The 25078-nt window shown below is 41.0% G+C and overlaps 3 protein-coding genes across 11 annotated transcripts in view; 2 read left to right on the top strand and 1 right to left on the bottom strand.

Annotated features, from left to right (window-relative positions):
• The first annotated feature begins 691 nt into the window (after positions 1 to 691).
• On the top strand, positions 692 to 3464 carry cnbpa (CCHC-type zinc finger, nucleic acid binding protein a). Of its 2 annotated transcripts, none has more exons than XM_079557803.1 (5): positions 692 to 844; positions 2179 to 2290; positions 2372 to 2437; positions 2518 to 2716; positions 2795 to 3464. In XM_079557803.1, exons 2-5 carry the CDS (start codon positions 2182 to 2184, stop codon positions 2913 to 2915), a joined length of 495 nt encoding a protein of 164 aa, XP_079413929.1. In that variant the 5' UTR covers positions 692 to 844; positions 2179 to 2181; the 3' UTR covers positions 2916 to 3464. The 2 variants fall into 2 exon arrangements, with proteins under 2 accessions (XP_079413929.1, XP_079413928.1); XM_079557802.1 differs by having other exon boundaries at positions 693 to 844; positions 2179 to 2296.
• Positions 3465 to 4236: 772 nt separating this feature from the next.
• LOC306964917 (haloacid dehalogenase-like hydrolase domain-containing 5) lies at positions 4237 to 9848 on the top strand. The gene is made up of 8 exons (XM_079559086.1): positions 4237 to 4521; positions 5539 to 5742; positions 5823 to 5935; positions 6013 to 6106; positions 6190 to 6223; positions 6294 to 6468; positions 6954 to 7142; positions 8802 to 9848. The coding sequence occupies exons 1-8, from the start codon at positions 4402 to 4404 to the stop codon at positions 9196 to 9198; spliced, it is 1326 nt and encodes a 441-aa protein (XP_079415212.1). The 5' UTR covers positions 4237 to 4401; the 3' UTR covers positions 9199 to 9848.
• A 3681-nt stretch (positions 9849 to 13529) lies between these two features.
• LOC306964461 (IQ motif and SEC7 domain-containing protein 1-like) overlaps positions 13530 to 25078 on the bottom strand; it is a 135379-nt gene continuing 123830 nt past the window's right edge. For 5 of the 8 annotated variants that reach the window (XM_079558454.1, XM_079558456.1, XM_079558458.1 and 2 more), the window contains exons 8-14: positions 22782 to 22811; positions 22179 to 22304; positions 21963 to 22062; positions 20869 to 21030; positions 19362 to 19538; positions 18158 to 18207; positions 13531 to 17035 (exon numbers count right to left, since the gene is read on the bottom strand). In XM_079558454.1, the coding sequence (XP_079414580.1) occupies positions 16484 to 17035; positions 18158 to 18207; positions 19362 to 19538; positions 20869 to 21030; positions 21963 to 22062; positions 22179 to 22304; positions 22782 to 22811 (1197 nt within the window). In that variant the 3' untranslated portion in view covers positions 13531 to 16483. Of the gene's footprint in view, positions 17036 to 18157; positions 18208 to 19361; positions 19539 to 20868; positions 21031 to 21962; positions 22063 to 22178; positions 22305 to 22781; positions 22812 to 25078 lie in introns of all 8 variants that reach the window. The other 3 variants (XM_079558453.1, XM_079558452.1, XM_079558459.1) reach the window with 2 other exon arrangements.

Below are 25078 nucleotides of genomic sequence, written 5' to 3' on the forward strand. Positions count from 1 at the left end.
AGTAATAAATATCAAATATAAAGTACCTTCTATGCTCTTACATTCCTTATATAAATGTTTGTCTTGAAAATAGGGGTTATGACAACTCAAACATTTGCAGTTTGCCATAAACATGGTTCTGGTATTGATAATATTCATGGCATATGTTTAGTATCCTAACCTAGCCTGAGGCCAACCAGAATATTTACCTGCCTTATTTAAACTGTTTTCCACACATGAAAATAAGTGTGTGTACTATAACCTCAGATTGTCAGTGTTTCAATGTGTAAAAAGGCAATTGTCTGTGTTTTCCTGACTGTTTCCAAAATTAGATTGATTTATTTTATTCTATTGTATTATTTATAATTATATTTTTGTTCCCTGCTAAGTTAGAATTTGATGGCATTCACACTTTTATTTGTATTACCGGCAGTTTATTTTCTAGGAATAATTATGATGATGGTAATAATAATAGTTATTATAACAAGATACCTTTGGAGCACTTCGAGTGTCAAGTATAGGTAGAAAATGCTTATAAAATGACCATTTATACCATTTATATTTAGAGTTCTATTATTTGTGGAATATTATTACCACAGAAAGCACTAAAAACAGAACAACAAACTACATTTGACGTAAGAAGGCCAGGGAGAGGCGGAGGATCCCGCGCCTGTGACTGGTTCGATCACAGAGGCGGTGTCCAGACCTCCACGGCTCTGATTTGTGGACTCCGGAGTATGTGGCCAATGACTGCCGAGTTTTCCACTGGTTACTGTGAATGACAATCGAGGAACTCCTGCTCTCACCACCGCATGCAGCGCAAAGAAGAAGGCGTAAACAGAGACATAGCTAGGTAGCATCCAAGGTAAGCCATAAAATTGCATTAAAAGTGTTTTCAGCCATGCACGTCGCTTAGTTCTATATTCAGTAGGGGAATCGTGATAAGCGTGACCGTAAAGTAGCACCGTAGCTCGTGAGGTCGGGGATATCTTGAGTGATGTTAGGTCTGTGTTGGTCTTCGTAATGGAGTAACGGGACCATACTTTGGCCCGCTATCATTAGCTTAGCTTCAATGGCAGCGCTGGTGAAATGTGCGTGCTGCGCGGGAAATTTGTGCGGATCGTAAATGCACAATTATCCACATTCAGGTTTAAAATCTTCGATAGTACTGAATTCTGTCGTCGGCGAAATCCTTTTCTGGAAAGTAAAAAGTTTGAATCGTCGACCGTGTGGCGCTTGTTGGTCGTGTTCATTTGGTGGTGTTAGCATGGTGGCTAATAATGTGCGCTCGTGCTAGTGCGTCTCAGGAGCACGCAGTAAAATCAACGTGACCAGGCCAGCAGCACTATCGCAGTTTCCACCATGCAGCTTCCAACCCGCAGGTTTATTTTGAGCAGAAATTACAATAAATACGTAAAATGCGTTTTTCTCGGGTCATACATTGTTCAAGGAGATGAATTAATTATTTCTGATCAATCTGACGACAAGAAAATGCATGTGTGAATTAAACGCGACGTAAAAAATGACTGCCCTTTTTGGAGCTAGCCCTCAAAGTTAGCTCACAATCCACCACGGCATGTTTTCGCCTGGGTCAGCAGCATGCGTCTACAACCTGCTGTAGTTTAAAACCCACTGTAAATTTGCAAACGATACTGAAACAACAATTTAAATGGTGCTTACTCTAAATAGTGTATCAATATGCCACATTCTTGTGTACACTGTGTGCGTAAATATCTTATTCCGTAATAAAACTTATCGAGAGATCCTACATTAATCATTAACCCCTTCTTACTGACTTAATGTCTTTAGTGCCGTCAGCAAACACTTGGAGAAGTTTGACCTATGGCCATCACAACATGATGCCATTGAGGAATTCCTGTAAGTTAGCTATGTAGTAAACCCTGTAGTTGAAACACCTCCTTTTAATTATTAGAATAGATTAGACCAAGTTATTAGAATGATGTTAGACATTCTGTGGAGATTTACCCATTTGGAAAAACCTGAATCATTGTCAATTTGAAGAGAAACAACTAGAACTGTCTGGTGTTGTCCAGTGAACAGTTGTCTGAAAGAATGACCCCAACAGATGCTCCTCCAGTGCTTTGACAGAAGTGTAGTTGGCTCATATTACTCCGGCTGTCCCTCCCACCTCCAATCATTAAACAATAAGTTAATTGACCGATTTTTAATTTTTTACAGGTAATGGAGATGAGCAGCAACGGCGAGTGCTATGGATGTGGCCGCTCGGGGCACTGGATCAAGAATTGCCCGAATGCAGCCACACGTGGACGTGGCAGGGGCCGAGGACGGGGTAAAGGTACTGCTCTGTTGAAATTGTACTTAATGTTATGATGTTCGCTAAGAGTCCTATATTATACAAATGTTGTTGCAGAGATGTTCTGTTATCGGTGTGGAGACCAAGGACACATGGCCCGTGATTGTGAACAAGCTGAGGATTGTAAGTACTACTTAGATCTGTTGCAATTTGTGTTTGGGTTGTTGCATAGGAGTAAGTAATTTTATTTTCTATATTTTTAGCTTGCTACAACTGTCGCAGGAGTGGTCACATTTCTCGGGACTGCAAGGAGCCCAAGAAGGAGCGAGAGCAGCTCTGCTTCTGCTGTGGCAAAGCCGGCCACATGGCTCGGGACTGTGACCAGGCCAACGAGCAGAAGTGCTACTCCTGCGGTGGTTTTGGTCACATCCAAAAACTTTGTAAACAGGTGAAATGTTACAGGTGCGTGTCCTTTGTTCAGGAGTCAGAACCTGGCGGCAGTTTGAGCTGTGATCTGATCATGTTTTCTTTCTGACACAGGTGTGGTGAGATCGGTCACGTCGCCGTGCATTGCAGTAAAACCAGCGATACCAACTGCTACAATTGCGGGAAGGCTGGGCACGTGGCAAAGGACTGCAGCAGCATTGAAGCCACCGCATAATCTGCGCCCTCTGTTGCCCCTCCTTTTTCAGATTGATGGTTGGTTGTATTATTTTCTCTGAATCCTCTTCACTGGCCAAAGGTTGGCTAACAGAGGCTAGTCCCAGGCCAGTGAGCCTCTCGACATGTAATACAAAGAAAGGGGTGAAAAAATATCTTTCTGCATTCAATACAAATGTTTTAGTTTGGTAGCGGTGTTATGTATAATGCTTTGTTAAAGAATCCCCCTTTCCAAGCCACTGGTGATCAGAGATGAATAAATGGGACTAAACATATGGGAACCTATAGGACATCTGAACTTATGGAAGTGAGTCTCAGTAAAATGAGATAGAAGGGAGTAAAATGGAAATTGAACTTCCATGTATGGTTATTTTGGTTTGTTTTAATGGGATATGAGTTGGCCAAGGGAGTATGACATGGAAACAGTTCACAACATGATGCATTTCAGCCCTACATGCAGCTACATGGGCGATAACAAACTACATGTGATATTGCTAACATCTAAAACTATGGAGGTATTCGAAGAATCAAGTTTTTTTTTTTTTTTAAAGAAAGCTGTTTACAATTTAAATATCACTTGGTAATCCAAGGTAGACTTTCCTTTTAAAAACAAGTGACAATTTTCATTTTTTTTACCTTGGCAAAATGTAACGAAGTTGTCAGAGCAGCAGACTATGGAGATTTGGGGATGAAAAAAAAGTTTTCACAGATTTCAAAAATGTTATTTTTGTACAATATCAACTAGACTACTGTATAAATACCATTTGCTTGTACTCAGTTTTTAAGTCGGAAGGAAAGTGCAACTGAAGTCCTAGAAAATAGAAATGTAATTTTAAACTATCAATAAAGCTGGAGGAGCACGGGGAAGACCATTGTTATTTGTTTTCTTGTGAATGAATTTGATTATCCTGATCTGTTAGACCTGTCCTACAACATAATACTCTTAGAATATCCACGTATATATTATGGAGATGGAGAATAATTGAATAGATATTCAGCAGCAAAATTGACCATAAGTTTTATTTTGGACAGCTGCGTTTGCCCCATAGTCACAAGTGGCGTTCGCGTTTCAAAATGGAGCCTGCCTCTTGTCCCGACATCAATAAGAGCACGGGTTCTGGTCGTGTCTTGAGAATAAAGCGTATGCACAAATACAGAAGCTGAATATTTTACCCTGTCATGTGAAGTTATTTACGCAATGTTAGGTTTTAAGAGGGTTCTTTGAACAAATGCGTTTGAAGAAAGAAGCTCCACCTCGCTCTGTCTAAAATGGCAGCGCACTGCAGAGGAGCAGCTCTTCCGGATAAGAAAGCCCCTCCTCCGCACAGACGTCAGCCGCTTTCACCCAGAAAAGATCCTCCGAAACGCCGAAGCACAGACGCCAGCAGCACCGCGGCTGGAGCTAGCCGGCCCAAAACCCCCCGGTCTGTATGTTGGGGCCGCTCCGTTTTTCTTTGCTATTCCCCTCCCGGTGAACAGCACAGGAGATGCGGGGACTCCTGCCTTTGTGCCGGGGTCTGGGCACCCTCATGAACCGCCCGGCCACACGAAAAGCGGGTGCTGTCGGTTCTTGGTGCGGGTTTTGCGGAACACACTCTAAAACCAAGGTACGGTTCGGGCTGTTTACTTGGCTCAACCCAACAATACATTGATCGTTTATCGTTGTTTTTGCCTTGATGCGTTGACAGTCTTAGCGGGACTTTGTTGGATGGATGCTCTGATAAGACCTCTGACATCAGGAACATCCGTTTTCCCCTTGAGAGAAAAACATGTTTACAAGGATCATTTGTGGCTCCCAGACAGCTTAACATATCACACCCTTGTTCTTGTAAACGACACAAAGCTGTATGAACCTAGTTACTCCTGTGTTGCCAAAGGTTTACATTATATTGCTCCTGTTGTGTTTAAGTTTCTGTGTGGTGGGTTTAGAGGTTATACACAACCATCCCTGAAGTATCCCTTAATGTGACCCCATTAATCTTGTGGCCTGTACAAATTGCATTGTAGATTACTTCTTTTAAAATCCTAGAGTCCTCCTCTTTATTGTCTTAAGCCAAGGACTGCATTTAGAGTAAGCAGTTTAGTATAAACCTCATAGTTAAGAGAAATTTGCACCAAATACCCCATCCCTCATGAAAGCTTTTTGAACCATGGGCCTATGAGCACATTATGAAAATATTAAAGGTGCTATACCTGATTTTTGTACTAGTAAAGGAACGGAATTTGCTTTGTCCACCTTTTGTGTGAAAACTCAGACAGGGAAAACACTGTGCCTCCTACATATCATTTAGATTTGGAACAATTTTATGAACGTTGAAGGCTAGTTTTGTAGCATTTCCGTGAAAGTGACCCTGCAAGTTGTGAACTGTACCGATAAACTCATCCCTGGGAAGAATTGGTATGCCACAAATATGTTACAAAAGTTAGGAATGAGTTTGAACGACAGCTAGCATTTAAATTTTGTGGCTTCCTCTTTCATTATTTGTAATCCAAGAATCAGGTCATAGGGCCTTTAAGATCCATCAGGGCCATCTCAAATCTCCATGTTGAGCTAAACTGTATGCATTTTTCACCCATTGAAACTCGTACTTTGGAACAAAACGAGAGTTGTTTTCTCATTGCAGGCACATCCAAGCTTTGGGCTGCTGTTTGACATCGATGGCGTTCTTGTCAGGGGAAAAATGCCAATCCCTGCAGCTAAAAAGGCCTTTTCAAAGCTAGTGAACTCACAAGGACAGTTTGTGGTGCCTGTGGTTTTTGTCACAAATGCAGGGAACTGCCTCCGACAAACAAAAGCAGCCCAGCTCTCGCATATTCTGGGAGTGCAAGTGAGTTTATCACAATGAATCTCTGCAAAATAAACCTCTTGTAAGCAATAAACTCACAAATCATCTCCATGGATTAACAGATAACAGCCGATCAAGTAATCATGTCACACAGCCCATTGAGGATGTTTAAAAAATACCACAACAAGTGTGTGCTGGTGTCAGGACAAGGGCCAGTCCTGGAAATAGCAAAAAAGTATCCTTGAATATAAAGCATAATCATTGTGTTGATTGTCACTTGAGTCTGATTGTGCCCTTAACGGTTGACTTCAGCTTAGGTTTTAATAATGTGATCAGTATTGATATGCTAAGGGAGTCCTTCCCATTATTAGACATGGTGGACCACAACAGAAGACCTAAACTTCCGGTGAGATACTTGATACTAAAATCTTCTTCTTTCTACTTACAGTGAAATTGAAAAAAATAAATGCCTATTTTTTTTCTTTTCAGTCCAATCTTGTCAGCAATCTCCCGAAGGTTGAAGGTAAGGACAGTATTCACTTTTCTTGTCATTAGATCAACTACCCGCCTGTAAGAAATGATCTTGCACCCAGCTGTGATTTTGTTTGGGGAACCAATCCGATGGGAGACCAACCTGCAGCTCATTGTTGACATTTTGTTGACCAACGGCAACCTCAGCAGTGTTCACCAAACTCAGAAGATGCCTCACTTGCCTTTGCTGGCTTGCAACATGGACCTCATGTGGATGGCCGAGGCCAATTCACCCCGGTATGAAAGCATATTGCAAAGTAGAAGTTGAAAGTTTACGCAAAATTATCTTTACCATATTGCTGTTCCTAGCCCCATTCCCACACTTCGATTTGAATGTCTGCATGTCTTCACTTCCGTCAGTCTATCCTAGGGTAGATGTCATGATCTGCGTGAAAAACAAGCAGATTTGGCATATTGCCCAACCTCAAAATGTAGTCATTCTTTATTCACTCCATACTTGGTGGTGGTAAGCTGCTATTGTGGCTGGCCTGTAAGTTAGAGAGGGGAGCAGTGACTGTGTTTGAGCATAGAGCTGCATTTAACAGAAAAACACTGAATCACAATAGAGCTCCAAACTCTTAACCAGTTTGACAGTTCCTATCATATTTAATATCAGAATTAACACACATATTACAACTATCATCCATGGTAATGCCCAAAACCTAAATGCTGGTAATACAGTGAGTGCCATTGTTGACCTTCTTTTTGTGCCTTTTGCTCAGGTTCGGCCATGGGACATTCCTTGTTTGCCTTGAAAATATTTACAAGAAGATCACCGGTAAAGAGCTGAAGTACGAGGCTCTCATGGGGAAACCGAGCGAGCTGACCTACCACTTTGCTGAGTACCTCATCAGATGTCAGGCCATGGAGAGAGAGTGGAAAAATCCTATCACTTCACTGTATGCCATAGGGTAAGATAAAGCTCCATCTTCGCAAACATGTACAGAAAAATGAAAAAACAAAAACAAAAAAAACAGACTTTTTTGAAAAGAGACTTCTTGCACTGTGCTTCTAATTACTTTTAAAAATATATGATCAATTGTGATTTATAAGGCTAGGGTTCATGGGAGTCTGCCCAACAGTAAATCGGACCTGTTTCCAGTGCATGTTTGTCTCTGCCAGGGCTCCCTTTGTCACCGGTTCTGTTCATCACTTTTATGGACATAATTTTGAGGCACAGCCAGAGACCCGAGAGTGTCCGGCCGGGGAACCTCAGGATCTCATCTCTTTTGCAGATGATGTTGTTCAGTTGGCTTCATGTTCCCGAGTGAGGGTCAGATGGAGTGTGAGAATGGCAGATGATCAGAGCGTCGTTGGCAGTGATTCAGTCGTTGTTTCAGACTTTAGCGGTCAATCTACTTATACCATCACCTATGGTCATGAGATCTGGGTAATGACCGAAAGGACAAGATTGCGGACACAGACGGCCGAAATGAGTTACCTTTGCAGGGTGGCTGGCACCTTTAGAGATAGGGTGAGGAGCCCCTGGGAAGACCCAGGACTCGCTAGAGGGACTATGTCTCTGAGCTGGCCTGGTGTCACCTCGGGATCCCCCCAGAACAGCTGGAGGAGGTGTGCATAGATAGGGAAGCTTGGGCTTGTCTGCTCAGACTGCTGCTTCTGTGATCCGGCTCCAGAAAAAGGGGAGACAATGGATGGATGGATTTAGATGCTAGTTGTGTTAATTATTATTATTGTGACAGTATTTCACCTATTAACCCATCCCTGTGAAGAATTGTGATGTTTTAAGATAAAGCTTTACTGATTTCACAATGATGAAATTGACTATGCATTCCAGTTCCTACTTTTGGACCACAATTACTAATTTAAAATGTATGGGCTCAGGTTTTCCCTCACATTAAAGAAAAGAGGAAACAAGGAATGAAAGCGGTATAGGGCCTTCAGGAGGAGACCTAAGCAATGAGTAAACAAACTCTACTTTTTTTTCGTTTTGATACTCAAAATTATTTTATTATCTTGTAGCAACGTTGTTAAGTCATCAAAACACATCTGAAGTGGTATTTCTTTGCCGTATTTATTCATTCAGGTTTGAATAATGCTATGTACTTTTGTTGTTTCTGCTTGTATTTCCTGAATCTGGTTGTATGCACATGCCATCACTGTTCTGAGCCATTCTGCGCACAAACATTGCCAGTATAACATTAATTGTTTAGCATTCTGTTGGCTAAAAATAGTAGGTTGTGTTTCGTTTTTACCATGGCTTATTTCCCCTACTGCCAGCGGAGGGCACCCTCACGCTCACTAACTAAACTAAAGCTAAGTTTCACTCCTGCTCCTGTTACGTATCATTTCTTTTACGAATTTTCAATCTAGGATTTGCAATCAGGGATTTTCAGTCAATTTGCTTCCATTAGTTGTTAAGATGGTCCCTCCCAGAGTTGTTACTGAAATGAAGGGTCTGGCAAGAGCAGCCCCACTTGGAGCTAATTTTCCCTGGAAGTGCACTGGAATTCATTTAAAAGGGACCAAGTGTGAATTTAACACAAATCTGTTGCTTATACTGGCAGTAGTTTACAGATTTAACCTTCCCTTGTGCCTTCTTACCCCAGGGATAACCTCATGACTGACATCTACGGTGCCAACCTCTACAACCGCTACCTGGAGGAGAGAATAGCCAGGACGAACCCGAAAGCAGTCGCCAAGATTGCGGCCGCGACCGGAACCGCCACCGCCGTCCCTGAAGTAGATGAGGCGGACAACATGTGGGAGAGTGAGTTTGCGTTGCCCGCCGCCACATCTTGTAAGTCCATTCTGGTCTGCACGGGCGTCTACAACCCCAAGGCGGAGGTGCCGTCCGACGCAAACCAGTGTATTAAAGAGACGGTTTTTCATGGGCACCGGGACTTCCGATTTGACCCCGCGCTCGTCGAGCCGGGGCATATTGTCAAAGACGTGATGGAGGCAGTTGAGCTAATTTTTGAGCAAGAGAAGTTTATGCCACAGTAGTAAAAGGGTATTATGTTAGCAATTGCGAATGGATGCCACTTGAAGTAAAAAGCGCTGGAGCAACACTGTGCTTGGCCATCTATGGAATAATGGACTGTATGCATTTGCTAACACTTATCTTAGCGGTTACTGTCATTTTTCTTATACATATTGTTTGTAGTTTTAGCATATCCGTCTTGCTCCACAACTGCCTTATTTGACCCTGCGTATTTTTAGAATTATGTTAGTGTTTTAGATTGTTCCAGATCCTTTATCACCTTATATTTATTGTTTACAAATCACTCATCCTGATAAGCTTTTAAGCCTTTAAGAATACTTTTATGCTAACATTTACAGTCATTTGTTTACCCATTTGTCCGACAACATCTATGCATGAGTTAATAGTGTATGTGCACTGATATCAGCCATTCGACGTGCAATATTGTCATGGTACTGTCCACATTTTGTCTTCATGTTGTGAGAACCCATAAGATCATAGTTTCACCTGATGTCTTGTCATACTAGAAGGAACCAACGCTGATTAAATACAGTGCGACTGAAACACCCTTGCTTTTTTCCCATATGATTATTGTCTAAAAGTTGTGTAACTAACCTTTTGATCACTTTGGAAACACTGTTGGTTGTTTAGGATTTTGCACAAAAAATAAACCCTACAATCAAAATGGTATAACCACCTGTTTTAAATGGCATAATGTGTTATATCTGGTCTCTAAGACTTAGTGAAAAGGAAAGCATTGCTCTCTAGACTGGTTGTTTTTCTGAGGAGCTTTTTGTTCATCAATCTTATTTGACAAGAACAGCTTGTACTAGATTGCTTCCTGTTTCTTTTTGGCTGCTCTACAGCTCGCATTTACTTATGTCCTCTGAAATGAGAAGACAATCACCTAGACACTCCTTACATATAGTAGCTATTGTATCTATAATTAATTACCTGGTAGAAATAAAAGGAAATCAAAAGCTTAATTTGTTCCATAGCTACTATGACATGCCTTTGTAACACAGCTTCCTGTAATAGAGACTGCTTATTACAAATTTTAATCATCAACTGTTAAACGATTTACAAGCAGTTTCAAGTAATTCATTAAATTTTACTTCAAAAACTGTATTAAGATTAAAAGTACATTAGGCTCACCAGAGCCCCATAGCCTAGGCAGATACAGAGGGATACATGAACATGTGGACACAGTTCTGTTAAGGTGAATGTAAATTTAATTTAAAAGTAATGATTTTACAAAAAATAAAACATTTGGTCTCAATCAGGACTAAACCAAGTTAAAGTCACACTGTGTAACATTATGGTTTAAACTGTTGGCAGCGTTACAAAACATGCTCCTAATGACCAGCTCGACACAGAAAATGCTCTTTTCTTTGGGTTATCAAAGAGTGGATTTGGATGAGAACCAAACCTATTTAAATCAATTTTTTGGCTGCCTTTAGTCAATATCACTATGGATATGAGCTGGAGACGTCCCTTCTCCCAGTAAAGTTACTGTCAGGTCTGAGGAAAGATGAGCCCCTCACATCAAACATATGTTTCTTTGGTGATTATGTTGGTATTTTTCAACAAAATAATATCTATCTTTTAGATAGGCTTTAAGATTTTACAAAATGAAGTGCCTTTGAACATTGGTTTGCATTTTGGATGGTCGCAATTATTTAAGATCTAAATGAAATCTTACATCCCGTATGTTACTTGGGTAATGTAAGGTTTTCTGCAAACTCCTAATGAACCTCTCCTTTGCACCTTATGGATAGAATTGGCTCACCCTTTAGACCAGCTGCAGTATTACACAGTTAATTGTATTAAAAATGATCACTAAATGTTTTGCCCAGTCATTCAGGCCTACTCCTCCTGAGTGCCTCTACACGTGAAGAGGTGTCAGCTGACGTACTTGACGCAGTTTGAGAATCTTTCCAGGCCAAGAAGCTCTAATTCTCTTTCATCTTGATGTTGTGCTTCTTATGCAGCGTGTCCAGAACTTGTGGCAGCAGCTCCATGTCGAGAAGATGCCTCTCCTCTGGCTCCTGCTTATTCAGAAAACTCCATTTCCTTCTGTGTTTGGGCTTCCGTGAATGCAGAGAATGGGCCTCGAAAAACGCATGCCTCTCATCTATGTTCAATGTTATGGTGGATTCTTTAGCCAGTCTTAGGGTATAAGCTAGTAAGGCCAGCACACATAAAAGCATCACCCCAGTCACAGCAATATAGGGTCCATTTTCGCAGGTTGGTTTTGAACATGACGAGAAAAAGTCATTGCTTAATTCCCTGATGGATGTTTGGGCCACAGCTCCCGGACTTGCACAGGTCGGCTCATTTGTAACTATATCTCTATTTTTCAACAACCAGTTCCTCAAGTACTGAATCCTGCAGTCACAGTGGAAAGGATTTCCAGCCATGGAGAGCCTTCTGAGGCCAACCAGTTTGTCAAAGAGACCTGGCGGCACCGTGGATAAGCCTGTGTTGGACAAGTGGAGCTCTGTGATGTCCCGGGACAGCTGAAGGGGAGAGGTGAGTTTAGTAGAGCTGCAGTTGACAATGATGCCTCCTTTGGGGTGGATGACACAGCGACATGGAAGTGCAGTCGAAGTGGGCAGAAGAAAGATGGGTAATATTAAAGTGAAAATCATCCTGTAGGTTGAGAAAATAGTTACTTTCAAAGTATAAAATAAAATAAATGACAAAAAAAATCTTACTTTTCGAGTTCAGGCAAATGTCGCTCTTCCAAAATTGTCACATACTGAAGTTTTGGGGAGTTACACGATAAATAAAACCTATGCACAGTCACAAATGAACCAATGAGAGGCCACAGCTTTGCATTTTATGAGTGCGTGAACAGATAACGGTTATCTTATAAAAGCAGAGCCAGGGGCCACTACATTTCACTTGTGACCATGCACTGAGAGCACACACAGACACCTATTGTAAAGGTCATGGAGAAAATACAGTTTGTGGAATTGAAATCTGGTTTATTACCTTTTTTGTCCCTATCTCTATGTCGATATCTCTTTATGAATCAGTTTGTGCTCATTTGTTGTAATTTATACCTGGCTTAGTCCAGGTCCATAGTTTAACAATGCCAATCACTTTGGTTATTTAAATGTCTCTGAAAGCCAAGGGGAAGAAAAGCATTGTTTCCCCTGAATAGAAGAGATTAGGGTCATAGTCAAAAAACAAGCTGCAGAAAATATTTGTATGATTATTTATACTTAAAAAAAAAAAAAGATTATACTAAGGCTATACTGACCAAAAAAGAGCTGTATAAAAACATCATTTACTTTGCAATATCATGCAATAATTATAGCGCTATATCACAATCGCAATCCTAAATATTCTCATTGTCTCCAGGCAGGCTCTGTAGTTCAGGAAAAATGTATAGAAGCAGTAATAAAAAAATTAAAAAAACATTTTTTGTTTCATTTTGTTTTAGTTGTTTGGGACCAAAATGGGCCTGAACACGAACCAGCTGCTTCTGCATAATTATATTTGAGCATAATTAAACCCAAATATTGCCCATATAGGCTGAGTATGTTGGTGCTGTAAAACCAGATTTATTAGGCCATATGTTGAGATGGATTGATCAAAAACACACAATACAATTTGAAGAAGTAACATTTTTTTAACCTTTTTGAAGTAAAATGTACGACTGGATTGATTCTACCTACTAACTTTTTAGTAAGGCTAATGGGCTAATTTAAAATTGACTTTTTAAAAAGACTTTTCCTTTGTCAGTCAACTTATTTGTACAACTTGAAAGTGTAAATGAATGACTGTTGAATAGTACGTCAAACTAAATATACCATTGTATCTACTACACCAATTGTTATGTGGTACATGTTTTCAGTAATTGTATTTAGAGCAGTTTGACCATACCCAAGTAATATTATAAAGAAGTGTCTGTACTCTTACTTGAGTAAAAAATATAGTCAGTGGTTCCAAAAACTTCATGCAACACATACAGATATAATTCATGTACATTTCTCTTCAGATAATGACTTTATGTATATCTTTTCTGGCAAGAAAACTTCACAATTTTCCTTGGGAAATACAGGGATTTTTACATAATTTCATGTTTTGTTTTTTTCATAATTTGTCACTCCTGAATCATAAATCATCTCAAGTAGCATTTTCCCCTGCTACTTTTGAGAACTTACTTTGGTCACTACTTCTTGAATAGTGATCTCATAGTAAAGTTACTCTTAATAATATTTTAGCTCCTCTCCTCATGTTTCAACATTACCTGCGCGTCAAAGGATTACTATAGCGAAACTTATGCCCTCTGGTGGCATAACCTGGTACTCACGTCCCGTAGTACGAGCTGGCACAAATAAACCATGACACAATATGAACCATAAGTCATATATTTGTTTATTTTTGCGTTCTCAACATTGTCACAGTTGAAGTTTTACAATAACTGGGGTCTTAACTGACTCACTACTCACTGTACAAACAGAATGCACAATTAATGAGGCCGTTCTCGTCTCTTTTTCCCTTATTTTTTTCTCTCGCTCCGTGTTTTTGATGCCAGACTGAACAGCTTGCAGCATCGTTCTGTATGTCCCCTGTGTGTGTTTGTGCAATGGGCGGGAATGACACGTGTGAGCCGCTTGGATATAAATGGCAACTTTCAATAACAGTCTTTTTTTTCTCTCTATTCATCTCTACAGCAAATGTCAGTCCCAGGAGAGGCAAAAACAGTCGATATGTTTCACCCTTTTGAATCCTTTGAGGTGTCCTCCTTACATCTTCTGCACATGTCAGAATAGAGGATTGTATACACAGTATGTACAGCTTCTTTAGTTTAAACCCCCGTCTTGGTCCCTTGAGACTTTTTCTTCATTCAAATTCAAACCCATATTTACAAGATGAAAGCCCTCAGCAAACAGAAGTGCAATGTTCGATAATGTTTAGAATTTACACAATGGCTTTGTTGATAAAATGCATGCCGAGCATCAATAAATATCACTCCAACATGGAATAGCGAGGACGTCAACATTTAGTTAATTTTCAGAATGAAAGACAAACAAAACAAACACATATAGAGGCTGATCTGTTTTCTCCGTCAATCAGCTCACAGTGACGTGTTGCTCTGATCAGATCCATGCAGTGCATCGTTGGGGTCAAGTCGGACATCGATGGCAGAAAACATTAAATACATGAACACACATCACACACATTTTGTTTTGTATCGTGTGGAAATTTTGCAAAATAATGGGAAAGACATTCAACTGAATTTACAGTCTATATATGATATGTCTGTAATGTTTATGCCTGACTTATAGCAATAGTGAAATGTTCAATTTACAACCTGAATATTGGGACGAACAGTTTACTGTCACTACTTTGTACACTATAATAGACTCTTATTTTAGACTGTAGAAAGTTAATCTTTACATTTTGCCACATCCTTGCTTTATATTACAACTGCTTTAAGTTCCTTTAAAAAATGAAAGTGTTCTTTCATATGTGCTTTTCCAGCAAAATATTTCTGTTCAGCTCAAGGAGAAGCATATTCCTATATTAAAATATATACACACATTCTCTTTCCACATCTAAGTGTTTCTATTTTTTAAATGTCAAAATGTTTTTTGTTTTTTTTTGTTTTTTTTACCTGAATCTCTTCCTGGATACGTTCAGACTTCAGCCCAAGTCTGTCTTTTTTTAAAACATGATTGCACTTAACCTTGCTAACATGGTAACACTGATTTTGTTTACAATGTGCAGAGGATAGCCTCACGTCAAGAACATTACATGCAAAGAAATCACTAATTAGACATTCCACTGAACTTCAAAGTGTCGCTCTCAGGAGACCACAAGGACTGCTGCCACATGTAAAATTTAGTTTGAGACACTGACAGGGGGTTCAAAACAAAAATAAATAAACAAAACATGAGAACGCATAAATGGGGACTTGTTCTTAATGTACAAAATCAATACAAAGATATTGCACAAGCTAATAAAATCAAAACAAATGTTCCAAATGATTCATCCACTCACTAAATCTCATTGTTGAGTCAAAAAAACAAAACAAGGCAAAACAATATTTCACAAAGTGTTTCTAGTTCGATTTGGGATGCCTAGAAAGCATCTGTTTCAATGGCAGTAAACACTATGTATTTGACTTTTGTGCAAATAAATAAATCAAAAATATATCTTGTGTTATATCTATTTTGTACTATGTTGTGTAACCTGTGTGACATATGCTGAGGTTATTAACTTTATTTAAAGACAAGAAAGCCTCGGATTTGTATTACAATTCAGAAGCAAGACTGCCATTTTGTGCCAATGGGCGCTCTGATCACAACCACTCACTCAGACAGCACATTCATACATGTAAAGGCAAGGTGGGTAACGTGTCTTGGGTACATCAACCGTACAGCGTGTGCCAGCTTTAGCCAAGATTCAAACCACAGACCTTTGGATTTGTGGACGAATGCTTTTACCACTAAGCCACTGTCTGTATTTTACACTGTTGAGTCTGCCATAAAGGAAGAGCTGCAATCTAGGGCATCCCTTTGATACATTGTTAAGTCACAAAAGTCCAGATTTTCAGTCAATCCTTTCACAACCCTTCATCCGGTTACCACATAGTCAGTATAATACTGATAGAAAATCATTTTTGCTGATAATTATTGTAAGTATCATCTTACAAATAACTTTTACGCACAATATACTGTACATGAAGTCTCGACTAAATAGAATATGCATTTATAGTTGGCACATTTAATTATGAGAGAGACAACACTAATCGCTGTCACCTACAGTAATTACAGCACTAAAACTACTATGATGACTGAGATGGACTTGCTCAGTTACCTGTCTTTGAAATGTGAAATCCACTACATATGACAGGGAAGAGGCTACAATAATATAGCATTCATATGATTTTGGAAAATAGAAGTGCTTGAGGTTATGCCATCAATGTGACAGATCAACCAGATGAGTTCCCGTGTTGTGTTCCTCCGTGTTGTGTGAAGCTTATTCGGGTCAGGAAGCAGCAGCAGTGTGGAGTGGCCACAACGCCCAGTTCTCAACGAAGGCCCCGCGTGGAAGAGAGTTCCATCCTGCATATACTGTAGTAGTCGGAGGTGAAACGAGTTGTACCGCGCGTGATTTTTTTGTTTTTTTTGTTTTTGGTTAGCACCACCGCAGCGCTAAAACACAGTGGACAGGCCATAGAGTCATGCTATCAAGTCAGTCCCTTTGGTGTGTAAGCTAATCCTCCATCCACCCGTACAAGTCCTCAGCTTTTCGAACAAGTTAGTCGCCGTTTTTCCTTTGAGAACATCACACTACGGTGCTGATTCCACTGTGTTTCGGTTTGGGTGCGCCTGACCCGGACGGCTGGGTGTGGTGATGCGAGTGGGAGCTGTGATGCGAATGCTGGCTGAAGTGCGGGTGCGGAGGGGGGTGCGAGGAGGAGGAGGTGGAGCCGTATCCCGGGTGCTGCGACTGGTGGTGGTGGGGCAACTGCGTGTGGGGCGGCGGGTGGTAGTGGTGGTGGTGGTGATACGGGGGCGGGTTCTGGGGGGTCACTTGGGGGCAGTACTGAGAGTGGTGGCCGTGGTGCTGCACCTGCTGCGCCGTGTGGTGCAGGTTGGTGGGGTGCGGCTTGTGGGAGATGAGCGTGGGATGCCCCGGCGGAGGTAGCGAGCCGGGCGGCGGGTGGTGGCTCTGGGAGGAGGAGGATGGCGTCTTCCCTCTCTTGCTGCCGAACAGGGATCCCAGAATGGATGTGGAGTTGGAGTTGGGCATTGGTGGGGGAGGCGGGCCGCGTGGGGCGGCCTCGCGTGGCGTCGTGGCTCTCCGCCGCGTGTGGGGGCTGCTAATGATGGACCCCTGCAACAGTAAAGAGAGGTAAAACCCATGGCTATCAGACTGCAGTGCTACATCTCACCAGCAGGGGGAAGAAAACACTTTTGATAAATAAGTAGCAAAATGTTATCGTGCATGCAAATGAAAAAGTAAAAATAATAAATGTCTGTGAGGAATTGCAGCAACACTATGTCATGGTATAGGGAGCCTATACGATGAAATGGCATCATCTGTCAAATAGAATGTGTTATTGTTTGTTGCAGTCAGCGCGCCAGACCTCCTTAGACTCATGCAGCTGGTTAAAGTCACTAAGGCAGAGCGTCCACATGCACAGGTCGTGACAGGCTTCATCCACAGAGGAGTAGCATCCAACTAGAGGTAACAGAGAAGACCCCTGTTTGCAGAATCAACAATATCCCTAAATGCTCCGCTCTGCTGTTCACTTATTCACCCCAAAAAAGTTACTGCAGCACATGCTTTAATCTAGAGAAAGATCATAAGACACCTTCAATGAAAATTGTCAGGGTCCCAGACTTCAACCCAACTGATGATTGACACATGGAATGGTGTAGAAGATGGTTGAATGAAATCCACATCTTTATAGGCCTGTGTGAACTGCAGCAGCTTGGCCATAAAAAACCCTCCCTAATCTTTGAAGTGTTTAAAAAGAGGAGAGGAGAAAAGCCCAGGCAGGAAGGAGGGGGAGAGGTCTGCGGCTGTGGGAGTTGTACAGTTTTGGACTTCCTTGATGAGATAGCAGCCTAGTACAGAAGGGAGAACCAAATGCCAAATGAACATCACATGGATGAGACTGGATGACAGACAGAGACAAATGACAAGGGGAGGGTCATAAAGGGATTAGTAGAGTCATGCTTGTTTGAAAGTAATGTATATTGGTCATATCTATGACCACGGCAGGGGAGTCCTGGCGTCCAAAAAAAGTGGGCATGTTCAGAGGCAGGCAACCCATGCATGCACACTAACTGAGGCAAGCAGGTCATAAGGCATCCCAGGAAGTAAAATAAATCATCCAAACAAATGAGCTGTGTCTATGAAGCAAAGAAGACTAAAAACAAGAAAATGGTGTATTTTCACAGTGCACATAATCACAAAGAGGAGCTTGGATACCAGCTGCTTCCAACTTACTTCCATATTGCTGTCTAGTGATCCTGCACTGCTGCGACGCCCCCGCTTGCCTGCCCGAGACATGCAATACCACAGATTAGAGATGGACAGCACTCTTGGATCAGCTACACACGTGTGAGGCGCCCACCGGTCCCATAGGGGGCAGTGCAGTGGATTGTATGACTGTGGGTAAGGTCCAAAAATAGGCGGGTCGAGAGAAGAGGGAGGCGTTCGGGTCGGGAAAAGGTTGTGGGGGACTGATGATTCTACGGCTGTCTTTTAGGAATGATATTTTAAAAGCACAAAAATCTTCCTTTATGAAAAATATGTCATTACTGTCGGAATTTCTAAGGGTTTAGATTGGCCAGCGCCATCTGAGTCACAGTGGAGGAGAAACATCAAAAGCGATACTGTGGCCACTGCACATGGGATGTACAGGCATACACAAAGGTCTGAGATCTGCTGTTGTTAGATACATTCAGGCAATGAGACATGACCATCATCACACATAAACAGGTCATACCTGATGTGTACGGAGAGAACAGTAAAAACACATGGGATGGATGTGACAGGAAAATAAAATAAAACACAGAACAACATGAATTCACTAACATGCCACGTCCTGCGTCAGGCACAGGAGACAGGGCCGCAGCATCGGCACACTTCTGCACTAGACTTTCCCCGCATCCATCAGTGTAGCACAGTGATCATAGCACCAACAGGTAGCAAAAACCTGATGCATTAAGTCTCGTAATCGAATTGTCGTGAATGTGCTCTAGGACCAAGACAGCACTGTGGTATTCACAGCAACAAATGAGAATGTAGACTAAATGTTTTGCAATGTTGATCCCTTTCTCTGTACATATAAATATAAATGATACAATGATGTATGTGAATTGAAACAAAGGCAGATGTGAAACAATAAGAGTCTTTTTGTAAGATGACAAAACAAGATGGAAAATTTCTTTATAATGTAGTAAGTGAAATATGTTGATAGACATGAGAGAGCCTCGCCCCACATCTCAAACAAAAAAAAATTAAATCGTTCTCTTATCGGAAAAAGGTGGCGCCCAAACCTTCCAATCATGAGTGTGAAAAATGTGGATTTACACCTATTGTTAAGTAATGCATTCATGATAAAGTGAAACCAACATTTTGCTATTTTTATCACTTTGGTCAGGAAAGCAAGGACAAAGTGGTGCCAGCAACAATCCCGTGTTTGTACCTGCTTCAGACAGGTCTCGTAGGGAGCTGCTCAGGGCGCTCCTCTTCAGGCCCTCCCCCATGGCGTAGGTGTCGTCCAGACTGGCCCGGTTCATGTTGCCGTTTCCTGCGTCCTTCTTCAGCCCTGAGCTCTGGGACATGCTGGGCCTCACCACACCCTTCTGCTTCTCCAACTCCGCTGTGGGCACCGGCCAAGAGAGAGTGAGGTAAGTGCCAGTGGTCTGAGTCTGCTGGATTTAACACAAACTGCCCTACCTGCTGCCAACAACTAAAATTAAGGCCGTCCTCTACTGAGATGAATGTGGGTGTTTAAATGAACAGAATGAACTGCTGAACACATTTGCAATACATAGAGGTGATTGCAGCTTACTTATAAATTCTTTGGAGAAATGAGTAATGCAGTAAGAGCTCAAAATTCAATGCCAGTCACAGAAACGTAACCGCATCCTTTGATTTGATTTTCCTTGTGTACGCTCTTGTTTTCAGTCGACATGCTGCTCATACACACAAATAAAATAAGTAAAGATGCATATCTACCCCACAAAAATAACCAGCAATTTTATGTTCGTCAATAAGAACTTTCAATATAGATACTGCATAAACAAGTGGTTTAATCAGTGGTAATAAAGGTGGAACATTCACTAGTTTTGGAAATGGTAAGAGTAGACTTGACTGAAATGAGAACTTATTCCAAGCCAGTTACCATAGCGATAGATGTAGTGGTAGTAAAGTCGAGTAAAGTTGCGGTAGTAAGAAACAATACACGACTAGGCTGCAATGTAGAGTTGTATTATCTCTTGTCAGATATTGTAAAACCTGCTTCTTCTTCAATACACGAATGAACCGTTGCCTTCCTGTGCCTCTACTAGAATTATTCCAGAGAGCTGTGTCTCATGGATGACTCTGGCCAATGGAGAATCCCACCAAAAGGAGAGGAGTGACCAGATTGAGGAGCAATGAGGTACTGCAGGACATGCCCAAAAGATGCCAAGAATATGCCAACAGTGATCTGAAGAAAGTTGATCTAATCTACTTTTAACCTCTTACCACCCATCGAATGCATTCTCTCCTCTTTGCCAATAGACCAGTGTAACGCCTCATTTGAAAGCTAAGACTCTCAAAACTGATCTTTTTCCTCGTGTTGTTGCATCCCTTTTTTTCCCACTTCTTTTTCCATCTCATTTTTGCCACTTTTTTGTTACTTTTTGTGGCATTTTTCTCATTTTTTGGCTGCATTTTCATTTTTTTGTCACTTTTTTGTCACATTGTTGCGTTTACATCCTTGTTTCTTTCTCTTGTTTTTTCTTGCTGTTTTGATGCTTTTTTCCCCCCCCAAGAAGCTTTTCGGTTTGGAGAACTGGAGAAAATTTGATTGGGTCAGGTGAGAGTTAAAAGGTTAACTCATTTAGCATTTTGGCCTTTGACATTTTCTTCAGTTTGCTATTACCACTACCACGGACTAGAAGTGAGTAACCACATCTTGTGCGAGAAAAAGGACCAACACTCACACTCTATCCTGTACTTCTCCATCTCCTGCACTTCAGCGATGGACTCTCTCAGGTCGTCCGTGAACTTTTTGCGATCCTGGGGGTTGGGCGCGTTGAAGTTGATGAGGACTTTGGTGTCTGCCCCCGGTATTGCTGATGTCAGTCGGATTCCATTGGGGTAATCTAACAAAGAGACAGGGAGAGAGAGATATTTCACATTAGGACCATTGATCAAAGTAAGTAAAAAATACGCTGTCTGGAGTTTTGGGATGGAATAAACAACGTCACAGCTCATTGGCCCGGCTTCCCATTTTAGATTTGTGGCGGCGCTAAATCATATCAACCCTCCGTATGGTGTAAACACTGTCGGATACCATGGAACACAGCAGAAAAGGGATGGTTTATGGAGACCATTCTCAAGCTGGGGTACGCAAACTTTCAGGGTTGGAACGTGGGAGGCTACAGCAGTGAAATGCTTGGATCTGGATCAGACCGGATTTTATTCCAGTTTAATTCTGGGTTTAGTCATTGGTTTGGTCTGTTTAACTGTTTTCCTTTGCTTGGTTTATTCATTATTCATTATTAATGTAGACTCTTTAAAATTCTACTTTTAAGCCAAATACTATTAACAGACAGCATTTACACTGCTTCTCGAACAGGAAGTTCTGCATTGAGCCCAAGTTTAGAATGAAAATGCAATAAAAATGCAAAAAATGACAACAACAACAAAGACAACAAAGTGACATAAAATTGACAAAAAAAGACAAAAAAATCAAAGAAAAATTGACCAAAAACAAGACAAAAAACGGACAAAAAATGGACAATGAATAAATAAAGAAAAAAAGAAAAAAAATACTAAAAAATTGACAAAAGAATAAATGAAAAACTGTCAAAAAAGACTAAAAATGTACTAAAAATTGACACACAAAAATTTACAAAAAAGTGTCAACAAAGTGACAACGTGGTCTTAGCTTTCAAATGGCTATGAACACTCCAGTCCAGAAGCTTTTATATTTGGGCAAAGCTGAACATGGAGAAAATGTGGGTCTCGTTTAAGGCGAGAGCCACATTTAAAGAGAATCTTAAATAGCCTTATATGGACAAATGGCACTTACACTGGTTCTCAAACAGCATGACCTGCATCCCATAGAGAGAGAAGGACTGTCTGAAGCTGTACGTGACCGAGTTCTTCTTTTTCTGGAAGATCTTAGTCACCTAAAAAAAAAAACAGCAGCACAGACAGACAGACGGTCAGCGTCATCTTCAGGGAAACAATGGGTCACGCGTTAAAACTGATGAAGCAGATGGAGCAAAGAGGGAGAGGACCGTACCACTAGGAGGTCGTTGAACAGGAAGATCTCCCGCTGGTGTAAGCCCAGTTTCTGCAGTTTGTTGGGGTCTGGCACTTCAAACAGGCGGCAGTAACAGACCAGACGCCGATGGGGCAGGGACAGCACCTACAGAAACAGCAACGACACGCCAGTTATAAATAAAAATCAAATACATTATTAAGTTATGTGTGTGTGTGTGTTTTTTAAACAATATTATACCAATTCGGTGTGGCATTGCAACAGCATATTCCTATTAACATGCTGCGCGAGAATCTTTAGAAGTCAGCCATTTCAATACATCGAAACATTATCTGGTTTTTGAGCAGTGTTCTGTTCACCCAGTCAGCCATGATTTACACTGTGCCGCCGACTGCAATATCAGTATCGGTAAATTTATGCTCGTAGGTTTTCTCTGGGGTGATTTCTCTTCCCCCTTCACAGATGTGGCGCTTTAGGGGGCCAGAGTTCTCGTGCCTGGAGGTAATCCAACACTCAAACTACCGCATGATCTTCACTAAGAACAACTATGGGGCTCCGGGATGGGGCTGTAGGAGAAATGGCGGCTTATTGTGTGATTTATAGGTGCTGGTGTGCAGTACTTACACAGCCAAGGCCGTGATGGAGCGAGCCGATCTGAAAGAAAAGACAAAACCATTAATCATGTAGGTTTCTGATATCTCTCGGTAAAGTACAGCGCTTTCGCCAGCCCAAATGGGTACAAAAATATATATATTTCTGTATTTGTTTCAATACTGGACAAATGCAATTAATAGAATCTTAAAAGTTGATTACAAATTGGAATTATTGGCTGCAGGGCATTTATAAGTATTAAAGGCCATTAAACTAATGGTGCCAAAATGAAGACCTTAAAGCAGTACTAATTGTTTACCTTAATAAATCCTTTCCGTAGTCCCTCTGAGGGCAATACAAGTGTTAATGGGGATAATTGGAGTTTTTTCATCTCTGGCCAGAAAACCACACTTGCAACTTGGCTGCCACCGGATAGGTGTCACCAATACACACTAATGGAATCACGAAGAAGAAGCTAACAGGCTAGCGGGCAAAGCTAGCTGCGGGCCAGCGCCACTTAAACAGAATTTAAAGCCAAAAAATGAAAAAAATAAAATAAAATCTCCATTGTGTAATTGGATGTACAATATCCCTCTCTCCGTTTGCCTTTTCTGTCAGCGTAGTATTTACTCTCATGGACAATTAATGAGTAAAAAACGCAACAGGCTACGACACATGCAGTGGGGCTTATGGTTGTGATTGTATGGTTGTGATTGTAGCATTAAAAAGCATAGTTGTGACTTGCTGCTGCTTGTGGAAAGCTCCACTAAGGCTTGTAAATAAAAGTCCAAAATGGTGAGAAAAGGTAAGAAAGAAAAATTCATTTAGAAAAAGCAAGGCATATGAAAAGAGAGAAGGTGGCCGATCACAGTCCTGATCCAGGGTGCACTGCATGTGTAATACTTTGGCACAGTCTCTTCCTTTGAAGTGGCTCCATTATAATAGTTTTACCAAATGCCTTTTTATAACACAGGTCACATAACTGCTTTTCAATGTGTCTAATTAGTAAAGAAAGAAGAAAAAAACGGAAATATAGACCTCTGATTCATAGGTCAATGGCGTTAATAACTTTAACACATAAAGCGAGCGTGAGGAAAAATACAGTAATGTGTTTTAAATAGGAAACCATACATTCTCAGAGCAACTGTTCATTATCATTGACTTATTGACGAAAAGGAGCACATGAAGCCCTCCTCAAGGTCGAAATAGTGCCGCGACTCAATCATCAGTGTACTGGGGACTTTCATGTTTACAAGACGGCAGCTCATTTTTCATTAAGCTGTACACAACATTGCAAAGGTGCTGGGTGTGTAAAAATCGCAAGCGTGAAGGTCTCAGGCACGAGTCAATTTCCACACAACAGCACCCAAAGGTAAAGACGCCACATTTCTGATTTCGTGCTCTTTATGGCAGTTATTCTGGCCTTCATAAAACAGGCAGCTTATTGAGATGGGGGCATGTACTATAAAATCCCTATGTTAAATTTAGCTTTTGGGGTATGGTTTGATAAATATATTTGAATAAGGGAACCTATCATTAATTAAAACTATTTGGTATAAATATAGGATAGTTCTTCCAAATATTCAAACAAGAATACTGGCTCCAGGCCCCGTCTAATCATGTGCCATTATTATAACATCCAGGGTAACCACAAGTCCCTCTTTGTATAACTGCACAGCCCTATAAGACTTTGTCCCTTATGCCACTTTTCTAGACAATGTCCCACTTTTTCAGTGTTGCCAGGGAATTGTACAAAAAGTACAATTTACACAAAGTGTTGTAGTACAGGGCCCTATGGGGCACTTAGCAAGAGACTATTTCAGATTAAAAAAAGAGTGAAACTCAGTAGAATTTCAATCTTAATTTCAAAGGAAAGTTAGTTTTATTTATGTTTTTCATCGAAAGGTTTGATTCTGGGAGTATTTTAGCTTAATTTTGAATATGACACTATTAAATACTGATTAATCTTTGTTTAGATGGTCACTTTATAATAATATTGGCAAGATCCTCGGGGTAGGTGGTACTCTGAGTATAAATGAATGACTTTAGAAGTACGCGAGACAAAATGATTGGGAACCCCTGTTATAGTACAGCTATTCATTACACAAAATGTACCATAAATGTCCCAACTTTCTGAAATATTTTGTGACCTATTGCTAAAAAGGCTAAAGACATGGTGCTGTGGCGGTCTTTATCAAATGTAAGCTATAATTTCTGAAGTCTGCCCCAACACCTCACACAACTTGTCCCAAACAGACCGCGAGTGACTAGTGACCCCGAACTTTCAATCCTCATATATAATTCTGCATCTAGCTCTGCACGACATTGTA

This window comes from Gobius niger, assembly GCF_951799975.1.
Source record: "Gobius niger genome assembly, chromosome: 6".
NCBI lineage: Eukaryota > Metazoa > Chordata > Actinopteri > Gobiiformes > Gobiidae > Gobius > Gobius niger.